The sequence below is a fragment of the Lissotriton vulgaris genome, chromosome 7 (assembly GCF_964263255.1).
Source record: "Lissotriton vulgaris chromosome 7, aLisVul1.2, whole genome shotgun sequence".
In the NCBI taxonomy this organism is placed as follows: domain Eukaryota; kingdom Metazoa; phylum Chordata; class Amphibia; order Caudata; family Salamandridae; genus Lissotriton; species Lissotriton vulgaris.
The window spans coordinates 1,507,984,835-1,507,998,146 of NC_141695.1; the positions used below are offsets into that span (position 1 = coordinate 1,507,984,835).

Genomic DNA, 13,312 nt, shown 5'->3' on the forward strand with positions numbered 1-13,312 from the left:
GTTTCAAACGAAATTTGCCCATTTAGATGCTATATATTCGTAGAAACTTTCTTATAACATAAAAGCCATTTTAGCACAAACAAAGCGTTTTTAAACTGCGTACATGTAACTCAGATATTATTAATTTTTCTTTAAAAGGACTTAGAACATTAGGTGTGTTTTAAATAGCCTTTAAAAATAACTACAATTCTTCTGAACAAAAAATGTTAAGTTATCATTCTCTTTATGTGTTGCAGTTTACGCTTTCACGGCTGCAAAATACATAAAGAAACACAAAATAAAAGCTCAAACAACTGAAAGGTATATTAGCAATTCCATCCTATTCATTAAGTGCTTTTGCAATCTCACTTAAACAAAATAACTTCACATTCTCATTATTATTCTGTATTGCAGTCTATGACCACGCAGTTTTTAAATCACAAACAGTCTTACAAACCAACTAATGCTCAAATTAATATGCCATATTGTTAGAAAAGTACAATTCATTTACACGTTATTAATACTTATTACGTATACACTGTTCTATAACTAATCTACATTGCACATTCCTTTACAGTGTGCGCGCATCTTACTACAGCATGCGCCCTCACAGCGTGCACCTCTAGACAGTGTGCACCACTTTATAGTGCAAATTTCCTACAATGCCCACCCCTCTACAATGCGCACCTTACTACAATACTTATTCCTCTACAGCGTACATCCTGTTACAGTGCACAGCCTTGTACAGTGCGCAACATTATAGCACGTACCCCTTTGCAGTGTGCACCTCTCTACAGCTTAGGCGCTTCTACAGCATGCACTACTCTACAGCGCATGCCCTTCTACACTGCATGCCTTTTGAAGCGTATGGTGTTTTACAGCGTGTACTACTGTACAGTGCACAACGCCTGCAACACCTACTCCTCTACAGCAGGCACCTTACTATATTGCGCATCTCTCTACACCATACATCCCATTACAGTGCACATCCCGGTACAATGCACATTCCTGTACAGCGTGTAACACTATAGCGTGCATCACTGTACAGCGCGCAGCCCTTTACAGCACAGACGCCTCTACCACCACTGTAAAATGCACACTCCTGTACAGCATGACACACTTCAGCGCGCACCCCTCTATAGCACAGACGTCACTACAGGGCGCATTTCTTTGCAGCATGCACCCTTCTACAGGGTGCACTTGGGTACTGCATGCATCTTTATACTGCATGCGCCTCTATACTGCGCGCGCCCCTTTACAGTGTACATTGCTCTAAAGCACATGCCATTGTACAGTGCACACCACTCTACAACGCATAGTATTGTACATCACACATTTTCTACAGTGCACAGCATTCTACAATGGACACCACTCTAGAACGCGCACCACTCTACAAAATGCGCACCTGTAGAATGCATAGCACTCTACAACGCACAGCACTCTACAATGCACACTTTAAAGCGCACATTGTTCTACGACGCACCTAATTGTACAATGAGCACTACTTTACAACATACACTACTCTACAACACACACCTATTTACAGCGCACACCACTCTAGCACGCACACTAATCTACAGCACATATCACTTTACAATGCATACCAATCTAAAGCACATATTAATTTACAGCGCATATCGCTCTGCAACATGCAGTCCTCTACAACACATAGCCCTTTACAGCGCACAATGCTGTGCAGTGCACATCCCTGTATAGTGCATAAACTTCTACAGCATATAGCCTTTTACAGCGCATACCATTGTACAATGCATGTTGTACTACAGTACACGTCGTTTTACAGCGCACGCTCCTCTACAACGCATGCTCCTTTACAGCGCATGCCCCTTGACAGCGCATGCCTAATTACAGCACATGCCCGTTTACAAAACATGCCCTTCTACAGCACACATTGTTTTGCAGTGCATACTACTATACAGTACATACAATTCAATAGCACATACTGCTCTACAGTATGCAACACTACAGTGCAAAACATTCTACAGTGTGCAACATTTTACGCACATATCAATCTACAAAGCACTACTCTACAACGTGCACCGCTCTACAGCACATTCTACTGTACAGCATACATCACTCTATAATACACATCACTCTATAACATACAGTACTTTACAGTACATATTACTGTACAATGCACCACAGCTCATGGTACAATAGTGTACAGCACATATTATTTTACTTTGCACACCAATTTACAGCATGCAACATTTTTAAGCAAATAACAGTGTACAACGAACATTATTATACAGCATCTACCAATCTACAACGCCCACCACTTACCAATGTACACCACTATACAACCCACACCACTCTATAACACTCTACAGCACAGACTACTATACAGCACCCTTTACTCTATAGCGTATAGCATTTTACAACACATACTAACACTCTACAGCACAAACCACTGTACAATGCACATTACTCTGGGATGCAAAACATTATACAACGCATACCACTGCTCTGCAATGCACACCACTTTACAGCACATAACACTCTGTGGCGGGCACCAGTGTACAGCGCATACTAATTTACAGTGCACACTAGTCTACAGCGCACATTAGTCTAGAGCAGTGTTTCCCACCCAAACTGTGGTCCGCGGAAGCCCCTGCTGTCGCAGAGCGAGTCTATTGCAATCGTTTCAGTCATTTCAGCTTTCAAGGACTACCCAGAGGAGATTCCGGCAGGCTGTTCACAACACATGCACACGCAGGCAGGCAGGCACACACGCAGGCACACACAACACACACACACACAGACAGACAGACAGACACACACACACGCGCACACATCCCCCCCCCCCCCACTCCACTCACCGGGCTCTGCGTGTTCCGTGTCCCTGTCTTCTCGTCAGCCAGTGGGTCAGTCTCGAGCTCCCTCCGCAGCGCTGGTCTTCATCCGGGCTCCCTCCTGGGACCCGGGACTTCAGATGACACACTCCGCTTTGGCGCCGGGGCTCGGAGAGCGCATGCGCGGGCAGCCCCCGCCCTCTCACTCTGAGCCCGGGCTGCTTTTGGTTTCGCTGTCTTCCGTGTTGCTGGTTGGAAACTGTTGCTTGTTTCCGAAGCTTCCCACATCGCTCGAGCTGAAGCTGGCTGGTAATGGATTTTTTCGTGCCCTTTGACTGCCTGGGGCGTAGCTAGAGCTTGTGGCGCCCGGGGCTATCCCTCAGATTGCCGCCCCTGGGGAGAGGGGTGAGGGGGGTGGAGGGGTGCTGAGGAAAAAGGACTGAGAGACACGTAGTATCGCCGCTAATAGTTACCTCGATCATGCAAGTTACATGCACAATACATGACACGGTCCAAGGCTACACAGTTTAATACACCGGTGACCGGCAGTACAAAGAAGAACACACTGACTGCCACCCTGTAGGATTTCAGGAAGGGCCTAAAAACATGGTTATTCAATTAACGTCCCTCATCAGCAGCACCACCCCCACCCCCCAGTGCCTAGATACCCTCACAGGTGATAAGTAGCGCTATGCAAATCCTGTTTGTTTGATTGATTGACACACGATTTCCACACATCGCTTGTGCGCTATATTAGTTTCATCTGTAAAACTGTAAATCTTTGCAAGTTAAGTGACCTCTTCAATGGAGATTGTGCTGTCTATAAATGACAATGCGCGAACACACGATGCTTTAATGATATATGTACAACATTGTGAGTTCAGTGATGAAGCATTGATGGCAGCGACACCACTCTGAAAATTATTTGAGCACCACTGGGTGTTCCCAATCCTTGGTTATTTCTCTTGGTTATTACCTTCTCTGAAAATGCTCTGACGTCATCCTGAACATTTCTTTGTAAATATGTATGATTATTACTTGAAATCATTTCTCACATTTTTTTTGTAAAAAAAAAAACTGTAGAGTACTTTGTCGTCTGCGTGTGGTATAACATTTTAAATAAAGAAATAAAAACGTAGAAATGACCAGCATTTGCAGGGTTCTATACTTTATGGAATGTTCTCTGACACCCAACTGTACAACCGGCGACCATGTCTACGTTTCTGCAGTTGCAGGGTAATGCCTGCAATGTTCAGCTCATGGTTTGTGCACGTGGAGGGGCGCAGCTGGCACCGGAAGTACAGCTAACAGCCGGCCGGGCATAAAGGAAGGAAGAGTTAGTCACATCTGAACTAGGGAATGGCTGAGTGAAAAAGGTGGGAGTGGCACACCCCCGCCCCCACCTTCCCGCCAGTCTTCTGCCGCGGTTGGGAAGGCTTTGACTGCTTGATCTGCCATCTGTATCTCTTCTCTCTCTGCTGTACTCTCACACAGGATGAAGAGCCCACTAGTCTCCCTTATGCTACCGATCCTCGACCTCATCCATCAGTCAGCTTGCTCAGGCCTAGTCCAAAAATACTCCCCCCCTCACCACCATAGCTGCCAAGGTTTCAGAATGCTATGTGTGACACTTTCATAATTTCAGTGTGATTATGAGTGGCATTTCCACAAATATGAGTGACACTTTATAGCAAGCAAATCAAGCAATGAAGACAAGGGAAACATATAAATATTAGACATTACACCCATTTAAGCACAGCTGCTAATGTTTCAAATTGCTTGTGTGTGAAATTTTTATAGATTCAGTGGATTTATGAGAGATATTCAGTGAATAAATGTGTGACACTTAAAGTGACTCTTTCTTGCAGCCAAAATTATACAATGAAGTCCACGGAAACAGACAAAAATCGGAAATCACACTCATTTGTGCAACAAGAAAGTTAAACTCTGCAGCAGATGCTTTTAAAGCTATTATTTAATTTTTAAATAATCAGCACCCTCCACCCCGACCTCAGCTCCAGGTGCGGCTGAACCACAAGTAAGAAAGGGATCTCTGTCACAAAAGCAGAAACCCACTGAGCTATCCACATACAATACAGTTCTGTAATGGTGGCAGACTTTCTTTATATCAGGCATATTAACCCATGGCAATAGTTATGGTGAGAGTGAAAACTGCCAGTAGAGAAAACTGTGACCTCTCTCCAGTGGGAACATTAATCACAGGACTTATCAGTGACTTCCACTTAGCAAGTCTCTTAGTGGTGCAACATTAAAGCCCGCTGCTTTGTACTGTCAAGCAGTATTAAATCCTTTGAACTAATAAATCAGCAAAACTATTATTTTAATGAATCATAACTACTGCATTAGATGGCCCTGCATTTACAGCACAGACAAACAACTCTAGTGTGCACATTTGCAGCATGGCGCTATGCTGTGCTGGAGCCCCCTCCTCATTCTCGTAATAAAGTATTTTAACTGTCAGCAGCAGTAAATTAGTATATTAAAATGTGACTTACCAAGACCCTTGATGGAATTATCCACTTGGAGGAGCTGCTGGCGTGGCATCGTTAGACTGTCTTTTCTTGAGAGTCATCGAGCGAGCCTGCTGCACTATGAGACTTATCCTGTAGTGGTGAGTCTGGGCACAAGTTAGGCTTTGCATGGGCAGGGCAGGGCACAGCAACAGCACATGGCGAGGTCAGGAGGAGGTGAGCAGGTGATCGGTTCTCGAACAGCGGCCTCGCTCTTTAACTCTCAGACATGCAGACGTGCCGCAGAACAGCAAGGAATTCCTGTGTGCCCGAATGGTGTGCAGTAAATTGAACATCGTGCCACAGCTTGGGCCCACCGGACACGTCTCCTCTCCCAACCAACAGTGTTTCCAGGTGTGACCTGGCGGTACCCGAGGAACATCTACAGAAAGCAGGTTTGGCGCTACTTTAAAGAGCTTTCTGAAATAACAAAGAAAGCCTTCTTTAAAAACAATGAATATCTTCGGCTCGAATTCGCGCTAATATGATCTGCTCAAGGAGATATAGTGGGCCAACGACGCACAGTTCTACTTTAGCTGCATACTGAACAAACCTCGTAGGCAGGTCAGGGGAACAGTGTGACACTCTGGTCGGTCTCCCCCCCACCCCCGCCCCGCACTGTCCGATGGTCCGGATTTGAGTCTGGACATGCTTTTGGTACAATCCTGAAGGTGGATTCTGGGTTCACTGGAACGATTCTAAACAGGGTAGCGCAGCCAAGCCGCCTGCTGAGGCTGCACCACCACTCTACTGCAGCAGCTTGGTCCGGACTGGCCATGAGTCACCAATGCACGTCGGGCGGCGGATCCCAAAAACCACTTAAACTATGCCACGAGTCAGTGTCAGCCCTGGCTCTTTCAAACAGTTAAAAAAAAACCATCTGATTACATCTCACTGGTAAAAGAAAAGATAACAGGCTGGTTCACCGGAATCTGAACTTTTCTGCAGTACAACGGTGTTCTGCAGAGGGCACGGACGCACCTCACGTTTGCAGTTGGCTGCAACGGTCTTGCGCACTTAGGCCCGGTGACGTCAGGCGTAGCTGTAGGGTCACCCGGTCACGACTCGCGCACGCACCACACCACGTGCGTGCGTGCAGCAATTGCAAGCAGGTGGGCTAAGCTTGCTTTCACTTCAAATGGGGGCGTTGCGCCGGCCTTTATAATTTATTTGGGGACACTCATGTCCCCAAATAAATTATAAAGGCCGCCGCGCGCGCGCCGCCCCCGAAACAGTGCCGCCTGGGGCGGTGGCCTGTCCACAGTAATAATATTTTTAAAAACCTGTCTTTTGTGTGTTAATTGCCCTTTGCTTTCTCATAGCAGCAGTCGGTGTTGCCCGGTAGAGAGGGGTTGTGTGAAAAGTGCTTTTCTGAACGGCGCTGGCCTTCTAAAGAGGAGGGTCTGGTTTGCACCATGTTGCGGGCTGGTGTGTTGGGAGTGAGTTATGTGTTGGTTGGTGTCCTGGGCAGAAATGTAACGTCAACCCAGTGGTTATGGTTTTTATGTCTTATTTCAGATAGATTGCTTCATACTTTTGTGACATTTATTTAGCATGTAACGTTTGCCCATGTTTTCTCGCTCCCCAGAGCCCCATTGTCAAAAATGGACAGAGCTCTACAGGTCTCAGTATATAAATTGCGCAGATCTTTACTGGCCATGCACGGCGAATCTCGTGCAACCTTGAGACTGAAGGAACTCTTCCCAGAGCAACACCCGCATTCATGAATAACGCCCCCTGCCTTTATTGCCCACTTACTGGTGCGTGAGGGGCATCTGTCCGCTGGCAGCACTCCGGTACACTGCCTGCACGGAGAGAGCATCTTGTGGCACACTTGGGACGGGAGAGATTGGAAGGGCTCACAGGCTTGTGGTGGAGAAGCCTCTCATCTTCCCAGTCCCACTAAAAGAACCCCGTTCTCTGCAGCACTCTGCACCGCACTGCAGGAACCCACTTCTGCAGGACTCCTGTGTTCACACCAGGAACCGCTCGGTTGCAGGAACCCTCTCCTCCATCTCAGAGATGCAGGAACATTCTCCTCCACCTCCCAGGCGCAAGGACCTTCCCCAACACCCCTCAGATGCAAACGCCCTCGCCTCGATCTCTCAGCTGCAGGAACCCTCTCATCGACCTCCCAGGCGCAAGGACCCTCTCCTCCACCTCCCAGGTGCAGGGACAACTCTCCCATCCCCCCTCCCAGGCGCATCGACCCTCTCTCCACCCGACATGGGCACAGGGACCCTCTCCTCCGCCTCCCTTTATAACTCGTGTGACCTGTAGCACCATTCCAAACCTTCTATTATGCCTAATGCTCGGCGAGCTACACTTTTAACCAGTGCCGGGTTTCTACTTCCGTGGGCGGAAAGAAGCATTGGCAAGAGGCAGACTGTCTTGAAAGAGAGGTGGAGAAGGGGCAAAGTCAGCCACTGTCCGATGGCAGAACACAGAGGGACATATTCAGAAAGGCATATTGGAATATATGAAGCAGCGCTCCTGTAGTGGTCTTTTACGTACTTACTTTTACATGCCATTGTGAACTGTCTCCAAAAGATTAAAAAAAATAATGATACACACTTGGTGCACATAAAAAGCTCTGCACTCTGTGTGTGCACTTTCACTAATATGGAATTGGACGTTTGGGGCCGTTTCACAAAAGTGCAATAGCATGTGAAAGAGCATTCGTGCATTACTACTTCCTGGCCTCATAAATGCCTTTGTAAACAGACCTCTCTATCCTGTAGTATGTGCCTCACAACAGCCTACACCGAAAATCAATTGGTGCTGGGGTGCGTGCAGGGCGGCTGGGGCCTCTCAAAGTATAAAGTCCACTCTGTCGAGCAACTGTTGGATGAAAAGTCCCATGCACAACCAGAAAGAAGCATCTCTTATTAGGGCTCCAAAAGTTAACGTTAAAAATCTTTATTCATGCCATTTTCACTTCATTCTTTTTCTTGAAATTATCAATATCAGGATTTCCGTCCTTTTACAGCATTCTTTCCATTTAACAATAATTTCAGCTCTAGCTCCTCCCCAGACTCTTGACAGGCATCCCTTCCACAGAAGTTTAAGTGAGTCATGCATTAAACTGAGGCAACGCCCTCCACAGACTTTTAAATCACTCATATTAAAGAAGCATTTGCAATGCAATAGATCTCGCGTTTACGCAAGTTTAAGCCATTGGCATTGTAAATGACAATGCCTTTTATGTTTTAAAACCAAAACATAAATAAAAAGCATTGTCATTTATAATGCCAATAGCATAAACTAGTGTAAATACGAGACCTATCCTCTCCATCCATCCATCCCCTCCACTCCACTCCATCCATCCATCCATCCATCCATCCCCCCCACTCCATCCATCCATCCATCCCCTCCACTCCATCCATCCATCAATCCACCCATCCATCCATCCATCAATCCACCCATCCATCCATCCATCCATCCCCACTCCATCGCTATCATCTTGCAAATCATCTTTATACACCAATACAGACTTTGTTAAAAATGTAATGCAACACATTGTCATATACAATGCCAATAACTCAAACTTTAATGCTGCGAGACCTATTGCATTGCAAATGCTTGTTTGTGCTATTTCCTAAAGCTTCGGTTTAATTTCTTCATGTCTTACTTGAATATTTAAATAAATGTTTTTATTCAAAATTGATTTTACGTTTTCTCATTTGTAAACAGCGTAGCTTAATATATGCACTCACCTTTTTACAAACTATTGCACAGTTTTTTATGCACTTACTTTCAAATGCTTCACACATGTTGCATCCCCATTACAAGATGGCAACCGCACTACCATTGTCTGAAGTCTCTTTTTTCTTTATGGCTGGCTAAATAAAGAACCCCTTCACACTTTTTATCTGGCCGCTGGTCAATTTGCACATCATCTCTAGTATTTAGTCTATGGTCATCTAAACAGCAGAGATAATGTACCATTTTGCTTGCCCTGGATTAATAGCAGAGATTTAGTACTATTTGGCCGCGGCCAGGTAAACAGACACTTCCTTAGCTGACAGTGGTGTTTTTTCTGAAATAAATCACTTTATATGAATACAACTGCATTCTCCACCAGCGAAAAAGTGTAACTTAAAGTGTCACATATAAAGCATTGAAATGTCACACTGTAATATGTAAATGTAACACATAAGCAGACTCAAAACTTGGTAGTTATGATGAAGGCATATTCACATTTGTCAGGAGTTCTTATGCAGTGGCGACTCGCACAGGTATGCGCTGTGGGAGGCGATAAAACCAATCACCTTGCGCTCGCCGCATCGTCAAGTCCGCGATGAGGTGAGCGCAAGGTAGGTGGTTTTATTTACTTTGCATTTTCCCGTTGTATGTTGAACTCCACTTGCCCCCCCACCCCGCCCAGCCCCCGGCCTGCCTCACCGCCCCCACAGCGTTTACCTGTGCGAGCCGCCACTGTTCTTATGTGACATGGTTTTGGGCAAAAAAGCTCTGGTGGTCTAATTCGGATTTTTGGAGCACACTGGAGTCACAGGTGCAGCAGTGGAAACGATTCACCTGCAACTCAATCTGATATGAGGTCAGAGGGGTACCTTTGATGACAGCATCAGTGCCGGATGTAGAGACTGCAAATAGCTATCACTTAGCAGGCTGCATGCGGTGTTTCAGATTGTAATTTGCTCTCCCTGGCACTAAAAAGGCTATGCCCCTGAGGTGATGTATTAACTGTTAAGCAACTCTTTTAGATGTGCAGTCTTAAAATATCTATGATTACCAACAACCGTTCAAACATGATACACTTTGCAATGGTTAAATAATGAGAAATTAGAATCAATATTACCTCTATTTGATCAGAACGCGTTCTGTTTTCTGCCCCCCTCCTATTCCAGGATTTTTCAGTTGGATTCAGGTTATGGGAGCATAATTGTTTTTTATGTTCTTTATGTTTGATTAAAATGTGGTCTTCCTCGTTTGGTTCTAAATTATGATCCTTGAGTTTGATGCCAAAATAATATCGGGCGGCATCTCCATCCTCTTTTACTATACGAGGGCGAGCATTTTCTGTGCTCTCTTGTTTGACCAGTGCTTCATTCTTTACCCAGTCTATGTCATTCCTCTGACGCACGGTCTTCTTTCCTGACCCAAACTCAAAATAGGACTGTGTTTTATTAAAGTGATCATATCCGTTCATAAATGCATGCGCATCTTCTTCCGAAGACAAGTGATTTGAGACCGAGGAATATTTGTAAGGTTTAATGGGTTTCTGAGCTGAGGCAGGGAGTTGATGTTTAAGTCGAGATAGATCCCTGGGCACCTGTTCGTGACCTGTATCCCTCCCATCATTGCAAGTAGCCTTTTTTGTTTGCGGGGTGACGGCCTGGATAATAGGTTCACTTGGGAAAAGTCCATACTGAGGTACTTGCCCACATTTGCAAAAAAAATCATGATCAGAATCTTGGGAGTCTAGCAGTTCCTGTGAAGTTCTACATCCTGTGTTTTTGTGGCATCCATGTAAAGTCTGAGGTTGCTTTTCACCTTCAGATAATTGTGATAGTTCACTATCACTTCCACTGTAACATACTTCACAGACACTGTGTTGGTCCTCAGACTTGTTCTCACACACTGCCTCCATTTCCTTCCCTTTGCTTTCAAACTGGGAGGAGCAGGTGGATTCTTCTGACGAATGTGGTATTTCTTTTTTGAATGAAACGGGGCATTCTTCAGCAGCAGAAGACATATGCTGTAGATTTGGCTTTCTTTTAAAACAGAAATTCCGACTCTGGTTAGGGTTACTTGATCTCCAAAGGGAAAACTTATTTTTCAATTGACAGTTTTCATTCAGACTACACTCTGACGTCTTGCTGCAGGTATTTGCCAGGGACAACATGGATTTGAATTGGGTGCCTCCAGTATATACATTCGAGGGCACATTGTTACTCCTCGGTCTGCTACCTAAACATTTATATTGTGTGGATGCTGAAGTAGTAAACTGGTTTGCATGTTGCCCTGAATGGTGTTCTTCAAATGGGAGAGGAATATAATTTGTGCCCAAACTGACTAATTCTCCACCCTTTGACCTAGTAGTATTTGAATATTTAAGATCCTCTGGTTGATTTTCAAGACAATCTGATTGTTTTTCAGGCGTGTCTAATTTACCAGCGTCTAGAGTTAAAGTAATAACAATGGAGGAATCTTCATCAGAACAAGAACAAGTTGAGAACTGATGTTCTGGGAGGTTTGTAGGGAAGTCTAGAGCTTCATGTTTTGATTGCCTTGGTGAAGGTTTGTGTATACAATTATACGGTGGAAGAATACTTAGGCAATTGAAATTTGGATTTTTACTTTGTTTTGAAGCCATAGAACACTGTGTTGTTCTACTGTCTAAATGTTCTTTCTTAGTGGTTCCATGAGTAATAAAACCATATCTCTGGGGTTTCGTTTTCAACGCTTGTAAGAGATTAACTTCACCTGCCTCTGGATTTTGAGTATTGTAGAGTTGCTGGGGATTTCTACCTTTTTGAGAAAATGGTGATGGTGGAAATACTGGACTGATGGCTTCAGATATTTCCAACAACGAATCTGAGGTCTGCTGCAGCTTTCTGTCACTTACAGTGGGATATGCCAAGCAATTTTCAGATACATGCTGTCTGCAAAGTCCATTTGATGACTGCAATTCTTCCTGTTGGGTGCATCTATTTTGAGTTGTTTGTATGTCTGGTTGGTCTATATTATGAATAGGATGTCTCCGCTCTTGATCGCGGTCAGGTTCTCTGTGGTCCTTTTCGTTATTAGGATACTTCTGTATTTTATTTTTCAAATCTGCATTATTTGAATCAGATTTTGTACTTTGTGGCCTCTTTTTCCGAGCAGGTACATTTTTAGTCCTTGCAACAGAAGTACAAAGAATACAAGTATCACTGTCTGTGTTAGAGAAGCTTATGTTGCCTTTTGATGCAAAACGTGAGTCTGCAGTGAGCAAGCCAAGACAGAAAGAAAACAATGTCAGTTTCATGTAATCAATAATATTCCCAACAATTATTTATTGCACAAATTCATATTTCTGATTCTTCCGATACGTCATGCACCACACCAAGATATGTATTTTTATTGTCATAATTACTTAAGTACACAAGCTTTTTCTAAAAAGACTTGGAAATAGTGTTTCAGTTAATCTAATTAAAACTTTAACTTCCTCAAAAGGCATAATCACAAAATAAACTCTGATAACAATAAAGGGTCACAGACTTTGAAAGCAGGCAAAGGCTGGTTGTAAAGCTCCTGATATATTTAATAACACCTCACTAAAAAGGGTAACGTCTTTGCAGAAAAGTTGGGCTTCTTGGTGATCTCTGCTGCTTACCCTCAGGGGACTTGAGAGACTCAGAAGAGACGTATTTCTAGAACCTAGAACAAAAGCCGCACTAGACACCACTTTCTAACTATAGCTTGACTACACCAGATAAGACAATATTCTTATTTTACATAGGAGTACTGCAGCAGTTTGTTGCTGGCCTCACCTTTTAAAAAAATGAGAAGTTCGGACTATTGAATTTTTTTTCGAAAATCTGAGGTATAAGATTTGCTTAATTGTACGTATACGTATATGAAGCTAGTTACGGTGTAAATTGGAAAAAGCGACAATTCAATAGGTCTAGCACATTCCAAATAAGGCTTCAGATAATCAGAGAGTTAAAAAAAGGACTGGTCATCCTGTGAAATGTCTACACACAAGGACACCCTTTTGTACACATTTATGTGTAAAAAAGGATGTGGTTAATAATTACAAAGATTGCATATTTTCTATAAAAGAACATAAGGTTGTGAAAAAATACAAATAAACAAAAGTTTTGCAAAGAGAATGTTTGTGAGATATTGATTTTTGCAGATAAAAAGATGCATTACTGAAGAGAAATGGTAAATATTTATTTAGTGTGCATTGGAATTAGTTTACTACTCACTCATTTCTTCTCAAGAACCCATTAGATAAATTGTGAATTTATCTATTAGAGA

At 43.9% G+C, this 13,312-nt stretch overlaps 1 protein-coding gene across 1 annotated transcript in view; it reads right to left on the reverse strand.

Annotated features, from left to right (window-relative positions):
- The window catches only part of LOC147705887 (uncharacterized), a 198,702-nt gene that overhangs the window by 26,364 nt on the left and 159,026 nt on the right, over positions 1 to 13,312 (reverse strand). The window contains exon 3 of the mRNA XM_086929573.1: positions 10,143 to 12,268. Within this exon, the coding sequence (XP_086785699.1) occupies positions 10,143 to 12,268 (2,126 nt within the window). The remainder of the gene's footprint in view (positions 1 to 10,142; positions 12,269 to 13,312) is intronic.